Here is a 27,772-nt window from a genome sequence, read left to right on the forward strand (position 1 = left end):
AGGTCCGCATAATCAAAGCTATGGTTTTCCCAGTAGCAACGTATGGCTGTGAGAGCTGGACTATAAGGAAGGCTGAGCGCCGAAGAATTGATTGATGCTTTCGAACTGTGGTGCTGGAGAAGACTCTTACGAGTCCCCTGGACTGCAAGGAGGTCAAATCAGTCCATCCTAAAGGAAATCAACCCTGAGTGCTCAATGCTCATTGGAAGGACAGATACTGAAGCTGACGCTCAAATGTTTTGGCCACCTAATGTGAAGAGAAAAGTCACTGGAAAAGACCCTGACGCTGGGAAAGATTGAAGGCAAAAGGAGAAGGGGACGGCAGAGGATGAGATGGCTAGATAGCATCACCGATGCAATGAATATGAACTTGAGCACATTCCGGGAGAGAGCGGAGGACAGGAAGGCCTGGCGTGCTGTGGTCCATGGGGTCACGGAGAGTCGGACATGACTTAACAACTGAACAACAAAATTATCAAGAGTAAAAGATGCATTCTAGGAATCTTTCAGCAACCCCTGCTAGAAGTTAGGTGTGCATGCGCCCTTCATTTCCCCTATAACTTACTTCATAGAATCATAGAATAGTAGGGTTGGAAGGGGCCTATAAAGGCCATCGAGTCCAACCACCTGCTCAATGCAGGAATCCAGGTCAGAGCATCCTCGACAGATGCTGTCCAGCCTCGTCTTGAATGCCTCCAGTCAGTGTGGGAGAGCCCACCACCTCCCTAGGTCATCTGTTCCATTGTCGTATTGCTCTAGCGGTCAGGAATTTTCTCCGGATGTTCAGCCGGAATCTGGCTTCCTGTCACTTGAGCCCATTCTTCCGTGTCCTGCACTCTGGCATGATGGAGAAGAGATCCTGGCCTTCCTCTCTGTGACAACCTCTCAAGTCCTTAAAGAGCGTCATCCTCTCTCCCCTCAGTCTTCTCAAGGCTAAACAAGCCCAGTTCTTTCAGCCGCCCCTCGTAGGGCTTTGTTCCCAGTCCCCGATCATCTTCGTTGCCCTCCTCTGAACCCTCTCCAGTTTGGAGAGGGACTTCCTCCGAGTCCGCCCGGGGTCGCGCTACAGCACAGCCCGACCCTGGCCGCATTTACTCGGCGTCACTGCGTTCGGTAAGGCCTCCTCGCGAGTAAGTGCGCGCAGGAGCTGGCCAGCGCACGCGCCCCCAGCCGACTCGAGGCGGCATCGAGCGCAGCGAGGCCTCGCCCGCCGGGCCTGCCCAGGCTGCGGAGCGGCGGGGCTTCGCTTTTTCGCCTCTCTCTCGAGCTGGTTTCTCTCGCGCATCTTCTTCGCGCGCGCACCCCTCCCACCCGAAAAATATACCCAGCCCCTCCCTCCCTCCCTCCCTCCCCCCCTCCCTCCGTTTCCCGATTTCTCATTCATTATTCTTCCTCCCGGGCTGCTTCTTGGGAAAATAATGTTACTGTTAAAACCGGTCTCATCTCAGTGTCCACCTCCTCCGCTCTGCAAAGGTGGCCAGCCCCCCCTTCAGCTAAATAAAGCAGGGAGGGGGGCGATTTGAGGGGGGTTCATTTTACGGGGGGGGCGACTGGGGTCGGAAGAGTCAATGCAAAACCCGAGTTGGGTGTGTGTGTGTGTGTGTGTGTGAGAGAGAGAGAGAGAGAGAGAGAAAAGAAAGAAAGAAAGAAAGAAAGAAAGAAAGAGACTTTTCGGAATGCGCCCGGAATTCCGTGGAGGGGGGGGGGGTAAATTCGCACCGCGATCTTCCCCAGCCGCCGCCCAGAGCTAATTAAACAACCCAGTGAGGTTTGGGGTGAATTTTCCATCCCTTTGCATGGCGCGGGGACTGAAGGTATGCATCTGTTTGAGGCGGGGGCAAAGATTTAGGAAGGACCCCCCCCCCCCGCGCGCGCAAGGTTTGCTGCCTTTCGTGTCTTCTGCAAAAGGGCAGTGTCGGCCAGCCTAGCCGGTAACGAGACTGCTAAGCAGGGCAGCCGTGGCGATTTATACACCCCCCCCTCCCGCGCGCGCGCGCCCCAAAAGCCAGGCTTGTCCCACCCTTCAACCACATTTTCAAGAGCAGACAGGGGCAAAGTCACCTATAAAACTGCAGGAAAAAGGTGGGGTGGCGGGGAGGACTGATCTTCGGTTGCTTGTAGCAGCGGAGGGAGAAATTACTTTGCGATTCCCAGCTAGCTCTGTAGCATTTGCTTTGCAACATCCTGCAAATGGCTTACAAATGCAGACATTCCCTCCCACCCCCCTTCCTCCAGAGCAAAAAAAAGGGGGGAAAAAAGAAAAGAAAAGGGGGGGATGATGCTCTCCCGCTTTCCATCAATGCATGGATTGGACCTTGTCAATTTCACTCAAGGATCTGTGAATGGTTCACCAGAAGGGATGGTGGAGAGACAGCCGCTTAAGAAGAACAAGAAAGGGACAAGAAAGGGGGGGGGGGGACCCAAGGTGGTGAAGGGAAGATTTTGCACGGATTTTGCATATAGCCAGATTTTGCGCGGTTTATATATTGCAAGGTGGATTGGAGGGTGTGTGTGTCCCCCCCCCCCCCCAGGTTGGGGAAGGTGGTAGCGAGTTAAGAAATCTTTTAGTAGCCCGTCCAAGGGGGGGGGGGGCTTCGCACCTCTTTCTCTCCCCCCACTCCCATTTTCAGTATTTAAGTGTTTTGTCTTTGAAAGGCTGGGGGCCATTAAGAAAACATCCTCAAGGATGTAGCGGTGATTAATCACCTGGATCTTAAAAGTATAATTCCCTGGGGAGTTTCAGTTGTTAATCCTGAAAAGCTCGATCCGAGATAGGCACTGCGAAGGTGGAGGGCGGGGGGGGGGAGAAGAGAAGGGAGGGAAAAATGAGACAGACAGAGAGGGAGAGGGAGAGAGAGAACTCCGGCCCTCTTCTCTCTCTCCCCAAGCTACAGTGTGACTTGGTTTAGTCCAGCTGCAGCAGCTGGGAGGGAGAAAAAAAGCTCTCTGTGCATTGGGATTTTTTTTTTCTCATCAGCAAAAGAAATATATATTTTCAGTATATGTGCAAGATTAAATGAGAGCCATCCTAAAGTCCCCCCCTTTTTTTGGAAAACGGCCTTCCCTCCCACCCTAGATTATCCCACTAATCAAAGAAAGGGGGGGGGTTAAAAAGAATTCAAACCAATCATCCACCTCTCCCCCTCTTTCCTCCACCTCCTTCTCCCTCCTCCTCTAAGCAAATCAACCCCCCAGCCCCTCTTTGACATGCAACCCTCTTTCGGTTGGGACAAACCGGCATGCCACTGCAGCTTTAAACGGAATTGGGGGAAATTGGGGATTTTTGCTCTCATGACGGTGGAGGTGAGCTACTGGAGTCGGATTCTTCTGCTGTCGGTGGGGGTTTTGGCAACATCAGCCGCCGGTAAGTGGGGCTAGAGAAAGATGGTTAAGTTTTGGGAGACCACCTTTCTGGGGCGGGGGGTGCGCCTGCCTGCCTGCGTCTTTGTGCCTCGGTTGATGGATCTCCCCCGCCTGGAAGACCCTCAGTATTTTTTGCATTTTTCAATGGGAGGGAGGCGGTGACTTGAGCCTGTGTGGGTCTCTCCTTGCTTAAGGAAAGTCCGCCTGGGATTTCTCTGCTTTGCAGTTGCTGCTGTTGTGGGGTTTAAAAGCAATAAAATATAACCAGGATGTTAAAGTTTGCAAGGATGTAGAGCAACAATTTTCAAAGGGCGATTTGTTCCAGAGGGTGGGTAGCGATGGAAAGCTCCCCCCAATCTCTATAATATCAAATTAGCAGTTACCTTTTTGCAAAGCAAAAACCATCAAGGTAGGGAAATGAGCATTTTAATGGCTTTGCCTCTTCACCCCCGCCCCCACTCCCAGTATCTTATGATTCGTGATGTACCTTGTAGAAGCTTGCGCCTGTAGATCTGTAGTTCTTAAATGCCTATAGAACCCCTGTGTAAGTGACACCGCACACCTTCTCTCCTCGGTTTCTTTCTTTTTCTTTCTGTTTCTTTTTTTTACAGAGAGAAGAATTAAGGAGAGCTCCTATTTGGCCTTGTCTTTTATTACACATCCCACCTTCAGTGGAAAAGGGACCTAGAATAGGATGTTGAAAAAACCCGATTTCATTAATAACCCTCTCACCATACTCCCTGCTTGTCATTGCTGTGTGTGCCCTTGCTGCAGAATCCAAGCAAAGAATTAATCTGTTAGTGAAGTTTCATTTCTTGATGGAGTGATGGTCAGTTTCTTCCCTGGAAGGGTGTTTTATTTCTGCCATTAATTACGATTTCTCCATAGATGGCTGCTTTTGGCAATCTTTCCTACAAGAATTAGCAGAGACCTCCTCCCTTTCCCCTGCACTTTTTAAAAGTGACTTAGGCCACAATCCAAAACACTCTCACTAAACTCCATTGAAGACAGTGGGACTTTACTTCTGCGTAAACATACCCAGGAATGTGCTGCGAATATTTATATCTCATGGTCAACTTTGTGCTGTAATTGAAATACAACACTGAGGTCTTTCATCATATGTAGGTATTCTCAAAGAGTACTTTAGCTGACAATTAGCTGTTTGTTTGGCGACATCGTTTGGAAATCCTTACAAGGGGAGATGGGTTGAAGAAGGTGGGTGGGAGGAAGTCGGCAAACTGATTAGGGATAAAATATTCCTTTTGACTTGCTGCACACACTTTCTGGCTTTGCGAAACCTTCATAGCTCTGTGCATGTCTGGTTCATTCTACAAGTGGGACACTGGGAAGACATAGATGGTTGATGGATTGTCTCAGGATCTACTGTTCTCTTCTTATTCTCCTTTGCTCCATTGTTCCTTCATGTTAGCTGTTCCGAGTTTTAACTTCTGTGGTCAGTTGAGTGTTCTCCATCCTTACCTATCAGTGTGCTTTTAAAAAAACACCTGCTTTCTTTGAAGTTAACTGTTCTTTTTAGATTGTGACATCTTATGGGCATTCTGTTTTTACTATCTACTGGTCCTCCATTATCCCTTTCTGCACCTGGTCCTGATCTCTCTGGGTTTCAGTTGGATTGGTGTGTCATCTCCTTGCTCCAAAAAGCCTCCTTCTTTCTCTGTGACCTGCTGCCTTCTTTACACCTGCTTCTCTATGGAATCGTTTGTTTTTCATTTCCTTTACCCTACCTTGATTTTGAGAAGAAAAAGGAAACAAATGAAACTCTCAAACCTCTTTTTTTTTTTCCAAGCTCTCCATCTAATGAATACCTAATTTAAAAGAATGCAGTGATTATTTTAGGTCTGCCTGCCCATTGATTGGTTGCATGAAGGCTACTATTCTCATCAGTCTCTTGGAGTTTTTTCTTTCTTCCTAGTATGATGCAGGATGATTAGGCAAAGGTTATTGTTCTGTAATTGAGCAAAACTGTTGCCTCAGTGGTTCCACATCATCATCAGTGCCCACTTCAACTTGCTTCTTTTTCCCTGGGAAAAGGTGCACTATTGGGGAGTAATGACCAGGAATGTCCGAAGTGTGGCACTACAGCTGTGTGAATAAAACTACTGGGAAGTAGTTGTAGCCTGCATTATATGTCCAGATGTATACCTAAACCAACTCACCTTGCTAGTATTGCATTAATCTCCTTTCTAATTACTGAAGCCTGTCAATAATTACAGTTGTTTGTTGGAGTTCTTTAAATGAGCATTAGAAAGTGTCTGCATCAGGTCAAGTGTGTGTACGGGAAGACAGATCACTGCCATTTCTCTCTACAGATTTTGTGGTCTTGGACAAAATCACGGGCACAGCCAGATCCCTAAATACACTGACAATTCATTCTGTGTTAGCAACGAAGTTCATTCTTGCTTCAATGAGCTTTCCATGAAAAACGGAACGAAAAAAAAACAAACAGGAAGAGGATATTTCTGTTTTCCTTGAAATAATATGGTTCATTCACACTGGGGCATTTTAAAAATAAAGTTGTTGTAGGGTTTTTCCTAACCTCTCTAGAAAGAGACTGATTTTCATAGGATTCCGTAGGCCACTCTCTGTCCCAAAGACAGGATGTCCTGTACCTAAACTATTCATATCTCTGCAGCCTTTCCTTGCAAATTGATATGGGGGAAATTAATCCAGTGCCTCCAAAGGCAGAACTTTCAATTGCTGAACTGCTTTGGATAGGATGTAATTGAAAGGGAATTGATTTCATGTAAATCCCTTTCATGGGGTTCTCCTATTATTTTCTCACAGCAACCCTGCATGGCATGAGGAGAGACCAGTGACTAGCCAAAGTCACTCCACGAGCTTCATGGCTGAGTAGGGATTTTAACCCAAATCTCTGTGGTCCAAATCAGACGTTCTATTCAGTACACCACGCTGGGCCTCAAAATCCCATGGAGGGTTGTTCAAGTTGTGCAGGTGTGATATAGGGCAAACAGTTCTTCTCAACCCCCCACCCCACCCTGTGGGATTGGATCTAGATTTAATCTGGATCAACAGCACTGGTGGAAATGTACTTCCTTGACCCCCTTTTCCCACGGAGCTCCCTGAAAACATGACACAGAGATTCAGGAGACCCTGCTGAATGGGGTGAGCTGTGATGTGTGGGGGACTTCCTCAAAATGCATGGAGGAACCTTCCACAAGTGGAGCTCTTTCTCCCACGGAAAGTTCCTTCCTCTCATGGAAGGCCAACCCTCGATCCAGCCATCACACTTTTTCGACCCTTTCATAAATACTTGAAAATGGTCAGCAGTCCATTCCTCCCCCCACCGCCCCACACAGACACACACACATCCATATCTTCTTTAGGTGCCATATCCTGGAGTTCTTCCTGGCTTGTGAGGCTTGGTGCAGACTTAAAATAAATCAGCATTTGATGACATAGTGGGCTGTGGGGTTGCACGCTTCTCTACTTGGTGTGAAAACCGGCCATAAGATGGCCAGTTGAGGAAGGGTGTGTTTGTTGTTTCCTGAGATCTGGTACTGGGCCCAGCCCCAGGCTACAGTTTTTCCCTATTCAAGTTCCGGGGAGGGTGGGGGGAATCGCAGTGTCTTTCTTGGAAAGTTGCCGACGCAGGACTCGCTCTTGTTATCTCTCTCTGTGTCTCTAACAGCCAGTTCCTAGCATTCCATCACACCATAGCATGATCAGAGCAAACAGAATGCAAGATGCTCCCATGCAAATGAATGGGCGGATGCTAGCCCTATGTCTATTCACCTGTGTCCATTCGCCTGGACACAGATGAACTAAAGGAGGGAGGGGGTGTGGGCATGCACACAAGATGCATCCCCAACCTCCTCTCCCCACTTCTGTGTGTGTTCAGCCAGGCCATGCTGAGAAACTTCTTCTCAGACCTTCAAGCGCTGAATGTACAAAGGTCTGTAGAGCAGCCAGGTGCATGGGGAAGTCTGGGGTGGTGGTTGGGTGCATGCCCACATTCCCTCTCCACTTTCAGCACTCACATGAGCAGGCTGAACACCTGCACAGGGCTATAAGGAATGACCAGGCCTCACCAACAGGGATCTATGGATGGTGCATATGTGCAAATCTTTCTCACGAAGGTAGGACTCCAAAAAATGGGGTCCTCCCACCACACACATCCCACCCGTCAAGACGATGGCCATTTGGGGAGTTCTGTAGAAAACCCTGGTGCTGGGTTCCATGTCTTCATCACGTTCTGTTGCAGCCTTCCCCAACCTTCCACGCTCCAGATGTGTTGGACTACAGCTCCCATCATTCCCAACCGTGGGCCATCTGGAAGGTGCCAGGTTGGGGAAGTCTGCTCTACTGTGACCAAGAACTGAGCCAGGAATAGTGCTGTGCAGATATGGACAGGTTCAATTCTCAAACTAAACAGACTGTAATCTGATGTACAGTTTGAAGTTGCGGAGTGAGGGAGTCTGCTCCAAGTAATATTGCCAGAAGTTAGGGATGTGTGAAGCAGCAAAATGTGACCTCGCCAAAGTTCTCCGAATTCCATCTCAAAAAGCTTGTCCTGACTCAAGTCTGTATAAGATTGCGAGCTTTTTTTTCTTCTTCTTCTTCATTTTGCATGAAAATCCATCCCTATGTTCATGAGCATTTTTCCAAATGTACACATAGGGATGGTGCGGACACCTGATTCCATCCAGGAATCTGGAGGCACGCACCCCTCCTGCGTCCTCAAGCCACGTTCACCGAGCCCCTGCCCACACTTGCTGATCTGCTGCCTGCACTCACCCGGGCAGCTGTGAGCCCTGCGACTGCCAGTTTTTGGGGAAAATGGCGATCGCAAAAAAGCACATGTTTGCATAAATGCAAAATGAGGCTGTGAATAGCCCAAATAGGCAAGATTGCAGGTGTTCGCTTACCTGTTATTTTGTGTACCTGGGCCATTGACTTTTTTTGCGTATATGCAAATGTGTGCATTTTCAAAAGTCCGCATATTTGGGGCACTCAGTGGGGCTGTGAGTAGCCCATAAATGCAAGATTGCATGTGAGCTATCACCTGCAGTCTTGTGTATCTGGACGATTCACAGCCCCATTTTGAGTATACACAAAAATGCACATTTCCGTGATCACCATTTTATTTTTCTAAAAATGGCGATTGCGGCTCTTGACGAGGCTGCCCAGGTGAGTGCGGGCAGCTCGGGGAGTGGTGGGAAGCTCAAGTGTGGGTCTGGGCATGCGCAAGCGGGGGCAGGGGCTGGGCAGGAGACCAAAGAACCTGGATGCGGGGGGGGGACCCACACATCCCTATGTACACATCAGTTGTGTGAATCTTTGAAATGCACGCATTCTTCTCCCATTGATTAAAGCAAATCTGTGTGCACTTTTTAAAAGTACACATTGGTCCACACACATCTTTCAAAAATATGCATGCTGTCAAATGCTTTTGCAGCGGGGGAGGTGTCCACAAATCACATTGCAAACTTGGAAATTTACAGACTTTGGCCACAGATTGCATCCGATCCGATGTTCTGTCTGGGAGGTGTGAACTGGGTAAATCCTGATCAAAAACAAACTGAAACGAATTTCTCATACATCCCTGCCAGAAGTCCCTGCAATATATTAGCCCATCGGTATCTTGCTGGTTTCATCACACACAGATCCCACATCCATACAGACTCTTGTCATGTGTAGTGACTTTGAACTGTGGTTTTTTGTTGTTGTTGCTGGCTCCCTCAAATTATGCAAATAAGATCCTGATTTCAGCCTGCGCATAATAGATGAGAGCGAGAGGACTGATTGGGCAAACATGTCTTTAGTTAGATCAAAGTAAATTATTGACACAATGCAAGGAGAAACTTGAAGTAGAAAGAAGCTGCCTGCAAGTGAAGCAAAAGAGCCTAAGTCATAAGGTTCTCTTCCTTCCACACCACCTTATTCTCATTGTCAGTTGCCCATATCATCAGTTGCTGCGTTAAACTGTAATGCTTTTCTCACAGAGAGGTTATTTTAACACACGCAACTTCAATATCCAGCTCAAATAAACATGAGATCCCTTGAATTAAGCCGTCACTTACCTGTGTGGTGAGGAGGAAAGTGGGCTAATAGGGAAGAAGTGTGCAGGCCTGGAGGGCACTCCTGATGCCCTATCTCATATGGATGAGGGAGTGCCAGGGCCAGCATCAAGGGTAGGCATGTGCGGGCACCTGCCAAGGGCCCATACCCCCACAGGGCCCCCCACTGACTATAGCCCCTGGAGTTGCTCCTCCTCTTCCCCATGGCAACCTGCTTGTTTGCCTGCCTCTTGCTCTGGCCCAGACAACAGCGATGGTGGTGGTGAGGAGGAGCAGGAGATGCCCCTGCCAACTAGCTTATTGGTTAAGTCAAGTAGGTTGCAATGGGAATATCCCCAGCTGTTCCTCCTGACCATATTCCCAGTTGATCAGATCACGTAGAAATTGCAGTTGTCGGAGAAATTTCTGCATACAGGCTAACATCCTCCTTGACCAACTCAACCGTAGGGGCTACCCCCACCCTCCAGCTTATGGAAACAAGCATTTTATAAAGCAAAGAGTTTGGACAGAAGGATGCTATTAGAACCCAGGCAACACCATATCAACCAGGAAAGGTTCATGGATGTAGTATCTCTGTACTTTCACAGCCCACAACCACAAGCGATGGAGCTGATTGACTGTACATTAAATAAGAGGGCAATTGAATCACAGAATCACAGAATCATAGAATAGTAGGGTTGGAAGGGGCTTATAAGACCATCAAGTCCAACCCCCTGCTCAATGCAGAAATCCAAGCCAGAGCATCCCTGACAGATGGCTGTCCAGCCTCATCTTGAATGCATCCAGTGCCTGAGAGCCCACCACCTCCCTAGGGAATTGGTTCCATTGTTGTGTTGCTCACAAGTTTTTCCTGATGTTCAGCTGGATTCTGGCATCCTGTCACTTGAACCCATTATTCTGTGTCCTGCACTCTGGGATGATCGAGAAGAGATCCTGGCCTTCCTCTCTGTGACAACCTTGCAAGTACTTGTAGAGCGCTATCCTGTCTCCCCTCAGTCTTCTCTTCTCAAGGCTGAACATGCCCAGTTCTTTCAGTCTCTCTTCATAAGGGCTTTGTTTCCAGTTTTGGTTTCTTTTCCTAGGTGCAGAACTTGGCATTTATCCCTATTAAATTTCATTCTGTTGTTTTCTGCCCAGCGCTCCAGTCTATCAAGATTGCTTTGAATTTTGTTTCTGTCTATCCTGCCCAATTTTGTATCATCTGCAAATCCACCTTCTCTTTTGTGTACAGTAAGGGGTCAGCAACTGGAGGCCTCCTGGTCAACCTACCTTCATTGAGGAGTACTGCCTTGCTGTCAACAAAAAGAGGAAAACAATAACTTTGGAAATACGATTTGGCAACAGAATGGGTAGGGTTGGAACTTGGCTGGCCTTCTGTTTCTTACTCTTGTTCTCAAAGCCATTTTCTGAGAGAACTAGGGGCTGACCCGGACTCTAAGGCTTTGGGGCAGGCCCGATAATGGCACTGATTGCCCTTGGTCATCTTCTGGGGCCTCAGTGCCTTGGTACGGCTAGGAATGTCAGAGAATACCGCGACAGATCTCAGTGAGGCCAAATGCCAGTGCATTCGGCCCCCTGAAAACCGTCACGGAACGAAGCCCCCGCCCCCCCCAACCCACGAAAGGTGCGCGGGACAAAGTGCCCACCGCCCCCACCCCATGAAAGGTGCACGAAACGGAGCACTTACCTGCTCCCATCTGTGCTGCTGTGCGAATGGCAGCCATCCTGCATCCACCATTCGCTTCCTCCTTCAGCCGTGATAGGCTCCGTAAATACTTACGTAGCCTATCACGGCTAACGCAGGGATGCCATTTGCATCCCTGCGGAGGCCGTGATAGGCTACATAAGTACGTAAGTATTTACAGAGCCTATCACGGTGTGTGGGGGGGGAACCCCAGCATATGCAAATGTAGGGATGGCGGAGAATTTCTCCCCGAATCTTCGGGGGGCCGAGCGCCAATGCATTCGGCCCCCCGAAATCGGCGGTGAAATTCTCCGCCCCCCCCGGGATGGGACTTACCTTTGGCGAATGTCCCTCCCGGTGGCGGGTCCCGACGGCAGTTCGTCGGCCTTTTGTCGGGGGCGGGGGCGGCAGCCAGTCTTCCGACCAGCTGCCACCGCCGCCATTACAAAGTGTAAAAAAAAACCCCAAACCCCGTGATAGGCTACGTAACGATTAACGTAGCCTATCACAGCTAGATTTCCAAAGTCAGCTGTGATAGGCTACGTAAATCGTTACGTAGCCTATCACGGGTGACTTTGAAAAAAAAAAAAAAGCGCGTACACAAATGGCGGCGCCCTATGTGCACCGCCATTTGCGTTCCTTATTTGGTCCCAGTAGTCTACGTAAAGATTTAAATCTGCTTTGCAGCTCATTTGGTGTAAGAGGTTTTTGGTTTTTTTTTTAAATCCTACTCTTTGTGGTCTGGATTAATCTCTGATGGGGCTGATGGTTGTAGCTAGGGCTGGGCTGAACAGATTTTTGGCAGAACACTAACTCCACCTCATCTCTGGAGCTGGACACAACATTGCCCCCACTTGCATTGCGGTGGATGCAAACTGGGGGCCAGCCTACCAAGACAGTTGATGCTGTTACAGCACAAACCCCCCCCCCCCAAAAAAACCTTATGAAATAAGAAGGAAGCTTTGCTAAAAGAAGCCCTGCCAATGGGGATCCCTACCTGGGAGAAACTGTGGTGAATTTCTTCTCCCCCTGGAGAAATTCAGTAAAATTGTCTCCCAAATTTTTCTGCCCCCAAGAAGGTGGAGAATCTAATCTCCCTGGAAAAAAAAAATAGGATTGCTTCTTCTTGGATTGTAAAACCCTAAGTACTGCCTTAACAACCCATCATCCTAGCAATCTGTTTCTAGCAGTGGACATCCAGTTGCCTCAGGGAATGAAGAATCATAGAATAGTAGGATTGGAAGGGGTCTACAAGGCCATCTAGTCCAACCCCCTGCTCTTGCAGGGGGTTCCCTCGTGGTTTGTCCACAGAATCTGTTGTGGAGGTGTTCTGTATATAGGGGCTTTGCTTAGCTGTCAAAGCTAATGGCCAGTGATGGGATATCTTCCATGAATCGGTCCAGTCTTTTTAAAAAGCCATCTAAACTAGTGGCCAATAACACATCCTGTGCAGTAACCACAACAACGTTATGACCTAGATTAATGTTATGCCTGTCAACTTTCTGTTTAGTTTAAGAATTAATGGGATGCATATTCACAGCAACTCAAAAGGGTCATGATACTACTAATTGTTGTAAATTGTATGCATCTGGGTTCTTTTTATTGTGTTAATTTCCTTTTTGAATTGTTCACTAGACCCTGAGATACAGTGAATAAGATTTACTGTTTGTCCTTTCTAAAGAATGAAATGAGAATGAACACAAAGTGATATAATGGGAGTTTTTAGATCCATTCAGTTTTAAGAGGATTTGTTTATTTCCTAACTGCCTGTGTTGGCTGGAAAGGTTGCACATAATGAGTTTTGTGACTCTCCTCTCACAGTACCAAAAAGGTGGATTTGTTCAGGTTATCAGAACCTGACCAAACAGGGAGCCCACCAATAAGGCCACTTCATACAGTATATTTTAAGTATGTGTAGATATACACTTAAAAATGCCGTTTGTGGATGCGAGAAACCCATGTTTAATTCAGGCAGGTACACTCATCAAGCAGCTGTTATTGTCTGCAGCTCCTTTGCTATGCATGGTAGCAAACCCCGCTTTTCCTCTGCATTATGTCTTGAAGGGGTTGTAATACAAGCGAGGTGAACATTTGGGAGATATAGAGAAAGTCTCCCCTGCCCTTTCCACCCCCCTGCCCCCCTACATGGCAAAGAAAAACTGAAGATATTGGGAGAAATGGGACATGAACCTCTTTCATAAAATACTTCACTGCAGTGAATATAATAATTTCCAAACAATATCTCAACAGTTTATTTCATCTCTGTGCATTAAGGATGGCGAGGTTTATTTTCTCCCGCCCCCAACATAATTTCTGAGCTCGGATTTGGGATTTATAGTCACAGGAGCACTACAAATGTGTTCTTGTCTTCACCTCAGCCATGTAGCATTGACAAATGCAGCTGCTGAAACCTCAGATTTCTATATTTGCTTCTTCAGGTGGTCAGGCTCATTACATCCTAATACTTTTGAAATATGAACTTAGTTGGTATGCGCACGCGAGCGCACGCAGATGCGCAGAGCAGTCGAGGGACACCTGGTCCCTGGGTTATTCCATGTGCCTGGTGAGTACTGATGGGGAAGCTAGAGAGGAGGACAGGAGGTAACCTTGCATGGCTGTCTTCCAATTGTCTGGGAGGCTCTGTCAGAAGGCGACACATCAAAATGGTTGAATGCAGCATGATCCAGGCACTCTGCCATGGCTCTCTCGTTGTTCATGTTCACTGCCGAGTTGATTCAGTATTGAGAGTATGGCTGAGCAGCTTGCCGGAGTGTCTTTTTCTGTGTGCGTGCGTGCGTGCATGTGTTGCATGAAGCTGTTCCTAGGGATGTATGAGACGTTCATTTCAGTTTGTTTTTTGATCAAGATTTACCCAGTTTGCACCTTCTGGACCACATACAGACTGGGACGCAATCTGTGGTTGAAGACCATACATTTCTGAGTTTGCAGTGTGACCCCGCAAATCCGTTCGACTGCATGTACGCAGAAATGCGCATGGGAAAATGGGTACTTCTGAAAAATCTACATAAATACGCTTTAATCGATGGGAGAAGAATGTGTACATTTCAACAATGCATGTTGCATACATTTGAAAAAATATGCACAAAAAAACACAGGGATATTCATGTGGAACACACACACACAGCTCGCAATTTGATACAGACTCGGAACAAGATTCAAGATGGAATTTGGAGAACTTAGGTGAGCTTCAGTTTTGCTGATTCGCTCATTCCTAGCTCTTCCTGACTGTCATTGGTTTAAGGGCTGTTTGAAAGAGTCCAATGAGTGATGGGGCACTTCAGCCATGATGTGTTAGGCACCAAAACCTGCACTGTATAGACTTTTCATAGTCAGGATTTTATTTAAATTTTGATTTTTGCTTCAGGTCAGCATTTTGTTTGTTTGTTTATTATATTTATATCCCACCTTTTTTTTCTCCTTAAGGAACTCAAGGCGGCTTACATAATCCTCCACCTCCTCCATTTTATCCTCACAACAACAACCCTGTGAGGTGGGTTGGGTTGAGAGTCTGTGACTGGCCCAAAGTCACCCAGTGAGCTTCCATCGCCGAGTGGGGACTAGAACCCGGATCTCCCGACTCTCAGTCCAACACTCTCGCCACTACACCACACTGGCTCCCTATCTCATAACCAATGGCATATGAAAGCCATTGGTTATGACATAGAAGGCAATGGTGTTCTCTTCTTCTCTCCCTGTTGTATCCAGTAACCAACTGAAGTAGATGAAACAGATAAGCTATACAAGAGTGCTTTTGTGGTCCGATTTTGAAAACAAACTTAACAAAACTAAGTGTTTGGGGCGTTATAGCTACGGTCACACCGTTGGGGTTGAAACGTGTCTGGGACAGGTCAATGTGTATTAGTATAACCCGCTATATGATCATTACAAACCAGGAATGTTAAATATGCTTTTTGGACTGCCGATTTTTTTTTTTTTAGTACAATTCTATATGATTTGTTATATAATTAATTTTTTATAACTACTTCTTACACTTTGTATTACAGATTTGTTATTTTATGAAAATATATTTAATGGTAGCTCCATCCAAATCTTCCACTTCACAAATTCTCTTAAACCCATTTTGCTTTGTTTGTTAGGTGAGTTGTGAACATCTCTCTCTTAAAGAAGTGAGGTCTGCAACCAAATGTTGCAGTGTATCCTTACCTCTTAACAGCAGTGCTGCCGTTCAATGTTCTTGCCAGCAATGCCATCCTCTAAGCTGTAATGAGCTGGAACTGGGCTCTTCTATTCTTCACCCCGCCCCACAGTTTGCCTCTTTCTTTTCCAATTGACACTCAGTGTTCTATGGCTTCTGAGCATGCCCAGCCCTCATCTGGCTGTGGGTTTTTGTTCTTTATTTATTTTGCTCCCTTAGTTTTTTAGGAAGATTTTTTTAATGTATTTCTCCAAACCTTGGGCCACATCCAAGTTCCAACAGGGCTGCTCCACCTCCACTCGTTCTGTTGCACTCATGGGAGGGACCACTTGCACAACGGGGCTTTCGTGGTTCTAAAAAAGACCCTGGAAATGAGTGGAAATGCTCGTTTCTGGATTGGGACTGGTCTGTGGTATTCCATTCCGCAAGCTCTGCTGACCTGCCCATTCTGGAAGTGAATGTTTCTGCTCATTTGGGGTTATTTTTAGAAGTACAAAAGCCCTAGAATCATAGAATCATAGAATCATGGAATAGTAGGGTTGGAAGGGGCCTACAAGGCCACCGAGTCCAACCCCCTGCTCAGTGCAGGAATCCCAAGTCAGAGCATCCCTGACAGATGGCTGTCCAGCCTCATCTTGGAAGCCTCCAGTGTGGGAGAGCCCACCACCTCCCTAGGGAATGGGTTCCATTGTCGTATTGCTCTATTGCACAAGTGGCTGAGCCCACGAGTGCACAGGCACAATCAGGACTGGCCCAGAACATTAAGCTGCCTTGAAGAAAGGGACAAGATCCCCCCACCCCTCTGGGCAACAGGGTAACTTATGGGGTACAGCTCGGAGGCTGACCAGCATCCGGATAGGATTGTGCCCTTAAGAGCAATCCTAGGGACCCTGGAGAGCATCCCAGGGATCGTTGTATTTTTGGGATTCCCCGTCCCAAAGCTGTAGACACTGCTACAACTTCAGGAGGGGAACATAAAGATCCCCCCCCCCGGCTCCTTCCCCTAGTAGCCACTGCAGAAGGAACAATGGTGCTTGCTTTCCAAGATGGCAAAACTGACCTTGGATGACCTTGTAGCAGTCAAAAACATAGTGTTGCAGTTGGTGGGGAGCAGAGAGGAGATGCGGGATATGAAAAACCCGCCTCTGGCAGCACATCCTCAAAGGCCTGTCTAAAGGAAAAAAATGTTTTTAAAGGAGGATGGAGAGACAAAAATCTCCTCAGTTGCTCCTCCTGCCCTGTTGGCAGCAGCCCAGCAGGGTGCTGGATACTCAGAAGCCTCCAAGATCAAAGGCTTCCTTCTAATGGGCAGCGATCTTATAGGATTGCACCCTTAAACTTGTACATGGAGACACTTTCTTTACTTTGGTCCGTGATGCTGAGCCAAGTTTTCATGAGGAGATAAGCGCTACAGCTCAAAGCACCTGTTGCATTTCTACCCTGAATGCAGCTCTTAAAGTGGAGGGAACATTCTAGAAAACGCACTTCATCCTGCCATATTCTCACACATTTTCCTAAACCAGCCATTTGACAAAACACAAACTCCGGAAAAGGGCAAGGAAGGCTCTTTTGCTGAAATTAGACCCTACTGTGTCTGACACAGGACATTTCCAGATGAGGCTTTCACTGCTCAAGAGCGCTGCCTCACCCGCGGAATTTTACGGGAGGTCCAGGCAATGATGTCTTCCGCTCGTAGCCCTCCTGTGTTTTCCCACCACTTCCTCCATCCTTTTTCTTACCAGAAAATACCAATTAAGGTGTTGGTGGGGTCGGGGGAGAGAGATGGAATAGCTGCACAATGCCTTTTGAGTCTTAGTTCATGTGCTTTAAAAAGCGGCTGGTTCAAAAGCAATGTAAGAAGAAAGGTTCCCTATCACTTGCCCAGCACAAGCCTCCCAGCCTGGCACAATTGGTTGCTGTCGTTGTTTTTTGTTTTCCTTTCAAAGAGCCAGTGCTGAAAGAAGCTCAGAGCCCGGCGCTTTTGCAGCATCTGCTGTCTTCCTTCCTGTGTCCTTCTACATATTTGAATACTCTGGGCCATTTGGTGTTGTGTTGTGGCTAGGGATGTCATGGGCACCCGAGTGGGTCCGGGAGTCCAGCAGCCCCCCCCCCGCCCACGACTCCCAGACTGCACTCGCCGAGATGCTGTCCTCACTCACCCCGCACTTGCGCCTGTTCCAGGACTCACCGTGATCCTGTCCAGTGAGCACCCACCGTTTTCCCGCCTTTGTTGTGCGCACAAAAAGGAAGTCAAAGAAGTGTGCATGTTTAAATATGCGCAGTTTGGGGCCAGGAAAGCTTAACGTGCACGATATTAGAGGCATGATGCTGATTTGCCAGGGAAGTCCTTCACACCAGAGGAAATCCTCTGTCATGATCTAGAGTGCACGTTCAGTTCATGCAGAGCACATGTGAAGAAAATTCACCCATTGGCACACCCGATGTTCCTTTAGGCTGACCATGTGTCTTCATTAAAGAGGACAGCCCTCTATATGAAGGGCTGTTCAGTGCAGTCCCGCTCTAGTTTCAAGATCAAGATCCATCAGAACCCTTGCCCGTCTGCAGTTAGCACGTGGGGAGCAGATGGAACAATCAGGCACGCAGGTCAGCTGGTCACAGTCTTCCACACTAGCGAGATGTACTGTATTTGTATTTGAATTCTAATAATTATTTCAAATTTTGCACCTGCACATTTAAATCAGCGTATGCACATTTTATGCAAAATAGTGCCATTTTTTGTCTTCTCTTTTGGCTGATCCATTTTCTCTTCTTTTTAATTCTTTCAGCCTAATCTGCCTCGCAGGATTGTTGTAGGGATGCTGGAGAAATTCGCTGCAGACTCAAATCCTCTCTTGTTTTGTTTTAAAACAATATTTTTATTTTTTATTTAAATCAGCATATGCACATTTTATGCAAAATAGTGCCATTTTTTGTCTTCTCTTTTGGCTGATCCATTTTCTCTTCTTTTTAATTCTTTCAGCCTAATCTGCCTCGCAGGATTGTTGTAGGGATGCTGGAGAAATTCGCTGCAGACTCAAATCCTTTCTTGTTTTGTTTTAAAAACAATATTTTTATTTTTTATTTAAATCAGCATATGCACATTTTATGCAAAATAGTGCCATTTTTTGTCTTCTCTTTTGGCTGATCCATTTTCTCTTCTTTTTAATTCTTTCAGCCTAATCTGCCTCGCAGGATTGTTGTAGGGATGCTGGAGAAATTCGCTGCAGACTCAAATCCTCTCTTGTTTTGTTTTAAAGCAATATTTTTATTTTTTCAAATGGAATTACAAAAAAACCACAAATTCTTATCAATTCAAAGTCCCTCCCCAATACCTCCCCCAATTCAAAAAGTTTCAGGATTCTTCTTCTCCCCTCCTTTATTTTCTATCTCTATTCCAGGGTAATATATACATTTATCCTATTTCATTCTTTACTATCTTATTATTTTCATGAGTCCCACAGATTTCTATAAGCTTCTATCAAAGTTGTTCCATTCTACTCTTCTTTCATAAAATCTATATATTTTTTCCAATCCTTCTTGATGGTGTCTCTTTTCTTTATTCCTCTGTGGACTCTTAGCTTTGTGTGAACTTTTCATTTATTGCTATGTCCCAGATTGTCTTTTTCCACAAAGATATTGTCAACATCTGGGCTATCTTCCTATTACTTGCAATTAATTGCCTCGCGGCTGTCAACAAGAAACCAGTTAATGTTTTTTTCCCAAAGAATCTGACCTCCAGAGTCTGCAGTAGACTGGCCGCACACACTTCCAGGGCTGGAAGACTTCCTGCGAGGCGGCACTCTAGTTTCCTATAAAACACAATACGCTAATGGCTGCTGCCATTAGCTTATTGCAGGAAAGTTACAGCTGTAAATGTGGTATTGTACACCATTTGCGGCCAAGCTGGCCATAAAGCACTTACTTTGACCTAAATGCAACCATGAAAAGCTGTAATTTAGGCAAAAATAAGTGCTTTACGGCCGCAAATGGCTAAAATATTCCATTTACAGCTGTAATTTTCCTGCGACACGCTAATGGCAGCTGCCATTAGCGTATTGTGTTTTATAGGAAGCCAGAGAGCAGACACGACAGGGCTCCAGAGGACTCTGCAGGGCCCCAAGCAGCCCAAATTGCCCCACAACACCCCCCCCCGGACCAGACAGTGGGGCAGGGGTTATACATCCCTAGGTTGTTGTGATGATAAAATTGAGGTGAGGGCAGAATTCCCATGTATCCTGGCCTTCACTACTTGGAGGAAGCCTGAGATACAAAAGTGATTAATGAAAATAAATAGCCAGCTGCTTAAATTCCATGCGGTGGCGGCGGGTCTGCAGCCTAACACGATCCACAATTGCAGGTAGGGATGTTGGAGAAATCCACAGTGGAATTAAATGAGTTTGGATTTCTATGAATCTGACTCCTAGATTCTGCAATGGATCAGCTTTTCCTGAGTCGTACAGATTCTGCAGACTTGTGGACCAGTTTTTTTTACTTTCTGGAATTTTACGTAAATTTAGTCATAGACAAATATGTAAACTAAAAAGAACACCAGCCGAAAATGTGCATTTTCACCATAGGCTAAAGCATGAAAATGTGCATTTTGAAGGGATTTGTGAGTTTGGGGGGGATTTGCACATTTGTGCAAGTGCAAATTTGCACAAATTCAGGAACCTGGGGAAAATCCAATTCCATCAATGGGTGGACGTTGGAACGAAAGGCACCTGACAATCCATGAAACTCAGATGGAATGGATTTTTCAAAATCCGTACATCCCTAGTTGCAGCCCTGCCACTCAGACCTTTCCGGAAGCATGGACTAGTAGCTGCTGGACGGAACCTCATGTTCTCTCTGATATGGAATGTAGATGCCCAGGCAGGTTGCTTGGTAGAGATTCATGCATATTCATAACTTGCCACAATCGTACATGACCTATTGTGTCCTTGACCTCAAAAGTCAGACACAGTTCTCCCATGGTTCTTCCTCTTACACAGAGAAGCCGGTTTTATGTCAGTGATGTGGGTTCCGTTTTAAGAGACTGATTTAAATCTCTGAAATAGAATTCACTTTGAAGTGGGTTATTTTTTTAATTTTTTTTTAAAAAGGCACTCTATATAACCGAGACTTTAAAAATTGATTTAAAATACTGAAATCCATATTAGCTTCTCTTCATGCTGGTCACCAACCACTTGATGCTCTGGCTAGGAGGGATTCTAAAGGCAATTCTTGCTTGACTAATTGATTTATTTAGCCAAGTTTATCCAGACAGGATCATGGTTGGTTCTGATAATATACTGAGAGCTGACTTATGCACATACTTAGTAGGCCTGCACACAGGAAACACCAATCATGCCTGTAACATCTGTGTTTGTGGATCTGGCATTACGCTCTTTGTAGGAGCAGGCTGCTCTTCCAAGCAGATTCTTTGTTTTGTGCTTTGGGGTGGGGTGTGTGCAAATTGGCTACTGGTGCATCATTGGACCTACCTGTTGGGGCAAGTGACAACCTTGCAAGTAGATGCTTCATGTCTCCTTTCTTAGTAATGGCTCTGCCTGGCTTCCTGCTGTTTCAGGAGAGCCTGGAAGCACTTAAAGAGAGCGTGTGAGGGCATTGCCTAGCAACAGTACCGGTGGTTCCCTCATTTCCTCCTTCTGCTGTTCTTCCCAGGGATAGTCGTTCGGTCTGCAGTGATGGGAGAAGGAACAGGATGCACTGAGCGAGGAAACTCTGTGAGGCAGGATGTAAAGGAGGAGATGCCTTCCTCTTTTTCATGCTCGCATGACTTTCTCTTCTTTAGTCATGTACTGGTGGGACAAATGCAACCCTTCACCACCATGCCATTAGAGAGGACCACTCAGCTTGGCAGGCAGTCCCTACGAATCCGTCCTCGAAGCTCAGTTTACCTTGTTTGCATTCCTGAATGCAAGCATCTTTTTTCCCAAAAGGGAAAGACGGAAACAAATCCAGTTTTTTTTTTTTTTTTTTAAGTGAGAAAGCCAGGACATTAATTCTTTGGGTGAATGTAGCTCATATAGTGTGCAAGAGGAAAATTACTTCTCAATGCAACCCCAGTCCTATTCTACTGGAGACCAGTCTGACATCAGTCCAGTGGATCCTGGTCCTGCTGGCACGCTACCCAAATGCAAAAGAGCCAGGTGTGGATCATTTAGCCTGGGTAGAGGAGTTACCTTCAAGTACTGTGGGAGCAACAGAGACAGGACAGGGCTTTCCTCCACAAATAAAGGATTTCCTGCCCTTTAGCAGTTAAACCAACCCTATTTATGAGAACGGATCTTCTTCCTTATTTTGTTGTTCAGTCTTTCAGTCGTGTCCGACTCTTCGTGACCCCATGGACCATAGCATGCCAGGCCTTCCTGTCCTGCGCTCTCTCCCGGAGCGTGCTCAAGTTCATATTCATTGCATTGGTGATGCTATCTAGCCATCTCATCCTCTGCCGTCCCCTTCTCCTTTTGCCTTCAGTCTTTCCCATCATCAGGGTCTTTTCCAGAGAGTTTTCTCTTCGCATTAGGTGGCCAAAATATTTCAGCTTCAGCATCTGTCCTTCCATGCTTTTACCCAGGTCAGATTCCAAGCTTATGCCCACAGAATATCTGGCTGGCAAATTTATCAACAGGCCAGTACATGAATGTCTCTGTGTATCTGGATCAGGCCACATTATAGATATTGTGCACCACATCTTGTATTGCCAATTATATAATTCGCCTAGGGATGAATTTATTCTTTTTTTCCTTTCCAGAGGCTTTTAGATGGTCAGTCAGGTGACTTCAAAATTAGACAGTTGCTGGCAGATGTAGATATGTTCGTCACTTATAAGAGTGACTTTATATGCACTGGCAGCAAAAAAGTTAAGTACAGTTTTCCTGAACCACAATAGTGCTTGCTAACTGCCAAGAGGATTCCCTAATTTTAATGCTTTTGATTTTGGTGATTTATATTTCTGGCATTTTCTGTTGATTTCTCTGGATCAAGTAAGTGTGTGTGTGTGTGTGTGTGTGTAGTGTCTTGTGATTTACATTGTAATGGCCATTGGTTCAAACAATACACTTGACTGGCTGACAAATCATGAACGGAGAGGCCTTCCCCAAAGGGAGGGAGGTGGGGAAGAGGGTGTGGGCTGGGAGGTAAATTGGTGGCATGGGTGTGTAGTATAGCTTTGGCTTGGATGAGAAGGTGGGTGCAGAAGGGAGTAATTGCAGCAGCATTGAGGAAAGAGCAAGGAAACAGGTTAAACAGGTGGGAAGAGAGATTATGACTAGGGATGTATGATAGCTTTGTATCTGTTTGCAAATCATGCAGACGTGCCCTGTTTGCAACCCTGGATGTGAATGCAAACAGGAACATAATTCTTGGGAAATTTTGCAAATTTCTTGCATTCAAAGAATGCAAGTGCAAACTTCCAAAATTCACATTCCCCTCCAAACAGCGTTTTTATACTTTAGCCTATGGGGCAGGGGAGTGTGCGTTTAGGATGTGTGCTTGGAAAAGTGTGCATTTTTCATGTTCAAAAATGCACACATTTCCTATTCTTAAGGGGAAAAAAAGACACTTGTGTTCAGGAGTGAGAATGAAGCAAGATGAGCACTGAGGTGGAAAATGGTGAACCTCGACAAGCTTGAAAATGGCTCATTTTCCCATCCCGAATTATCACCTCTCCTTATTGTCTGTGATCCAGAAAGGAGAATGTACAAATAGGCACCAACCAGGAAATTAGACAGTTGGGGAAGAGAAGAGAATGAAGGGAAGAGCTGGTGGTTTGTCCAGAAGAGTGAAGAAATGAGAAAGAACACCTGTGCATCCAGGAAGTTAAAGACTGGGGTGTTAAGGACCTTACAAGAGGAGGGTGATGGTGCTGATAGGGACATCTCAGGCACAAAGTGAAGGAAAATGTCATGCCCTGGCTGGAAGACTGCTTCTCAGAGGAAGAGCTGGAGGACCAGGAAACACCTGCCACCAGCAATGCCCAAACTCTGCCAATAGATGTGGGGGAGCCTGGGCCCTCAGGGTGACTACCATGAGGGCATCACCTGTGGAGGACAAGGACTCTGTCTCAGAGGTGGAGGCAGAGAAACCCCAAGTCCTTGGGAGAGATGTCACCTAGAAAGACAGGAACTCAGAAGGAATGCTAGACAGAGCCAGAGGCCTCCTTGTGAGAAAAGGTCTACTTGTGTGTAAGAGGCTTGCTCACAAGGAGGACATTTTCAGCTGCAGTCACTAATAGTTCACAGCTGAAGCTTGGGTGTCGCTCTGACCGCCTATGCATAAAAAAAAACAGCAGCCCAAGGTTGGGATTGTTGCTGGAAACAATGTTGACCAGACCGTCTTAAACCCAGCTTCCTCTGGCTTGACTCTGAACTGCTTCCTTGAGTGATTGCTGGGGTGAGTACCTCTGGACTGAACTCCAGCTCTCCTCCTGCCAGCCCCTTCTCTGCAGTATTTCCTTGGAACCTTGCTGCCTGTGACCTGGACTGTAGGGATTTTGGCTTTTGCCTGCTCCCTATAACTGCCAGGATCAGAACCAAGAAATGTGACAGAAAACAGTTGTCTTTGTTTTAATTAACACAAAAAGCAGGGGCATGGAGGTAGGTGACTGGCTTCTCCTTGGAATTCCTTTACAATGGGATTGTCTCCTCTTTAGGCTGTTGGGTGCAAAAGTATGCCGGGTGCAAAAGGGGATTTGTGTGCACCTTTTGGTAGGGGATGCATGCCTTCTGGCAACCATGTCCCCAAGATATATGCCCCTCTGCTTTCTCTTTTGGAGGAAAAACCCATGGCTGATGCCCAAGACAACCTGAGAAAGAGAGGCAACAGTTTCACAACTGCAAGCCTGTCTCACCCCCTACCTGACATGAAGATGGGGTCTGCAGTTATTCAGTGGTCTTTTGTACATGCTCTGAGGCCTGCGCCTTGACCTAAAGTGTTGTGATGGTAAATGTATCCATAAATATTCTTCAGGGCCACCTGCCTAGAATCTAAAAGATGACAAGAGAGAGAGGGGGGGGGATCTTAATGCTTCTGGGACTTTTTTGGAGTAGAAGTACAAAAAGAAGGTTTAACTATTCAACAGGTGGGAAGTTTTTTTAAAGAAGACACAACTCCCTCCTCTAGAACTCTCGCAATAAAAGCAGAGAGATGACCTTATTAATCTTGCATATTAAACTGGATTTTTTAAATATATTCTAGCTCAGAAGTTTTAATGAACTCCAGTATGTTGGTATGAATACTTACAGGGCATGTAATAAAAATGCAATATATTTGGACTTCCTCCTTTGCTAGGAAGCAGGAATTCCCTCATGCTCAGCTAGGAAAGGTATAGGTGCCCCATTCTGTGGGTGAATGTCCAAGGGGGCACCCATCTTCACCCCCCCAACAATGTCCCTGGGAGGGACACTACATCATGACATAGCATTGTTCCTGTTGGATCACTTCTGTACCAATGGTGCTTACTGTAGCTCTGCCATTGCTTGAGGCTGCAGAAAAACTTTCTTTTGTAGTAAAAGAAAGATGGCAAAACCCTCTAATGGTTCATCTAACACAATGCATCCCCCCCCAATATTAGAATTTCCCCAACCCCTGAAAATATAAAAAAAAATTCGGGCCAGGTATCTTCCCCGGTCCCAAAGAATCAGATGAAAATGGCTGGACGAGTGGACTGAATATTTCTTAAATATAATATTTAATAGGAGGAAAACATTTTCCCCAGGGATATTTGAAAAACGTTGGGTTGGAAAAGTTTTCTCCATTTTTTTTCTGGTAACCCCCCCACACCCTTTTCCCACTTTTCTTTCTAGTCCTTTACATCTCTAACCTGAACAGAAGCCACCGTTAGGAGGGGGTGGGGTCAATAAGCATCAACCCTTTATATATTGTGTCCTGGATAGGGATGTACAGACTTTGTAAAATCCATTCCATCTGCATTCTGCTGATTGTCAGGTGACTTTCATTCCATCATCCACTCATTGGCACAATGGTATTTTTCCCATTTCCCATATTTGCACAAATTTGCATTTGTGCAAATGTAACACTTTTGAAAATGTGCAAATCCCCGCCCCCCCACCCACAAATGTACATTTTCATGCTTTAACCTATGCATTTATAATATGCATATGCATTTTTGGCAGTGCTTGGTAGAGTTCTCCAATCAAAAAATGCATACGAAAATGAATATATTAGGGAAATGTGTGCACAACAATGCATTTATTCATGCAAGTAACTTTCAAAAAACCACCAAAAAGAGTCCCTGTTCCCTTACTCTCAGTAATGAAAATCTGAACCTGAATTGGGAACAAGAAGTGTCCCTGACGTCTTGCCCCACAGTGGGAAGGCAGGGTATAAGGCTGTAATCCTATGCACACTTAACCTTGGAGTAAGCCCCATCGGACATCATGGGGCTTACTTCTGAGTAAATGTTCACAGGATTGGGTGGGAGGGGAAAGGCCCTGGAGATTGTAAGTTCTGGCTCGTCTGCCAAGGTCAGCCGAAATGTGTGCTCCCCTGCCTTCAAATGATGGCCAGGCGCATTCCCACTCTGTCTTCACATGAAGACTAACCACAAGGAGGTGTCTAAGGTGGGGACAATGCTGAGAGTGGCTCACTGATATCTCTGGAGCTCCAGATGGGTTTCGTGGGCAAGATCAAGAGTGCAATCTGGGGCTACAAAGTGAGAGTCCGGAGCAGCATCTATATTTGAGTGGTGCTGAGTAAGAGGTCTGGGAGGTAGAAATTAGGAATGCAACAGGGCAAAGGTGGGCAATGTGTGGCCTTCCAGATGCTGTTGGGCTGCAACTCTTACAATCCATCATTGGCCACGTTGGCTAGGGCAGATGGGAGTTGCAGCCCAACAACATCTGGAGAGAGGGTCACAAGCCCCCCCCCCAGTTGTAGAGTGTGGCTTTAAGGTACATGATGCAGCCACCTTATCAAAGCTAAGCAGGTCTGGTCTATGGGGCGAACCAATGAGCAATGTCTGAGAAAGCCAGGATTCTCCGCACATTGTCTCACCGCACATCTCATGCCTGATTCCCATTCTTGTTTGCAATCACTGCTTGTTCTGCACAACTGGGAAAATTGTGCAAATCAAGCAGTGATCAAATGTGAAATATGCACAATTTCCCCCAAATTTCCTAATTTGCACAACTTTCCTCCATAGACTAAAGCGGGGCTGACTCAGTCAACGGGGGAAATTTCTTTGTTGTTGTTTATTCGTTCAGTAGCTTCCGACTCTTGGTGACTTTATGGACCAGCCCACGCCAGAGCTTCCTGTCAGCTGTTGCCACCCCCAGTTCCTCCAAGGTCGAGTCCGTCACCACCAGAATATCATCCATCCATCTTGCCCTTGGTTGGCCCCTCCTTCTTTTGCCTTCCACTTTCCCTAGCATCAGCATCTTCTCCAGGGTATCCTGTCTTCTCATGATGTGGCCAAAGTACTTCAGTTTTGCCTTTAATATCCTTCCCTCAAGTGAGCAGTCTGGCTTTATTTCCTGGAGTATTGCCTGGTTTGATCTTCTTACAGTCCAAGACACTCTCAGAATTTTCCTCCAGCACCACAGTTCAAAAGCGTCTATCTTCCTTCGCTCAGCCTTCCTTATGGTCCAGCTCTCACAGCCATAGGTTACTACGGGGAATACCATTGCTTTCACTATGGGGACCTTTGTTGTCAGTGTGATGTCACTGCTCTTCACTATTTTATCAAGATTTGTCATTGCTCTCCTCCCAAGGAGTAAACATTTTCTGATTTCCTGGCTGCAGTCAGCATCTGCAGTAATCTTTGCACCCAGAAAGACAAAGTCTGTTACTGCCTCCATGTTTTCTCCCTCTATTTGCCAGTTATCAATCAAGCTGGTTGCCATAATCTTGTTTTTTTTGAGGTTTAACTGCAACCCAGCTTTTGCACTTTCTTCTTTCACCATCATAAGGTTCCTCAGCTCCTCCTCGCTTTCAGCCATCAAAGTGGTATCATCTGCATATCGGAGATAGTTAATGTTTCTTCCAGTGATTTTAACTCCAGCCTTGGCTTCATCAAGCCCAGCACGTCGCATGATGGGTTCTGCGTACAGGTTGAATAGGTAGGGTGAGAGTATACAACCCTGCCCTACTCCTTTCCCAATCTTAACCCAGTCCGTTGTTCCGTGGTCTGTTCTTACTGTTGCTACTTGGTCGTTATACAGATTCCTCAGGAGGCAGACAAGATGACTTGGTATCCCTATACCACTAAGAACATGCTACAGTTTGTTATGATCCACACAGTCAAAGGCTTTAGAATAGTCAATAAAACAGAAATGGATGTTTTTCTGAAACTCCCTGGCTTTCTCCATTATCCAGCGGATATTGGCAATTTGGTCTCTAGTTCCTCTGCCTTTTCTAAACCCAGCTTGTACATCTGGCAATTCTCTTTCCATGAATTGCTGGAGTCTACCTTGCAAGATCTTGAGCATTACCTTACTGGCATGTGAAATAAGTGCCACTGTTCGATAG

General features: G+C 46.2%; 1 protein-coding gene across 2 annotated transcripts in view; it reads left to right on the forward strand.

Moving 5' to 3' along the window:
- The first annotated feature begins 3,207 nt into the window (after positions 1-3,207).
- Positions 3,208-27,772, forward strand: part of CSMD2 (CUB and Sushi multiple domains 2) — a 916,430-nt gene continuing 891,865 nt past the window's right edge. The window contains exon 1 of one of the 2 annotated variants that reach the window (XM_084814421.1): positions 3,208-3,364. In XM_084814421.1, the coding sequence (XP_084670547.1) occupies positions 3,208-3,364 (157 nt within the window). The remainder of the gene's footprint in view (positions 3,365-27,772) is intronic. The other variant, XM_084814422.1, reaches the window with a different exon arrangement.

This window comes from Heloderma suspectum, chromosome 10 (assembly GCF_057233095.1).
Source record: "Heloderma suspectum isolate Gila_16-S chromosome 10, 16-S_ref, whole genome shotgun sequence".
NCBI lineage: Eukaryota > Metazoa > Chordata > Lepidosauria > Squamata > Helodermatidae > Heloderma > Heloderma suspectum.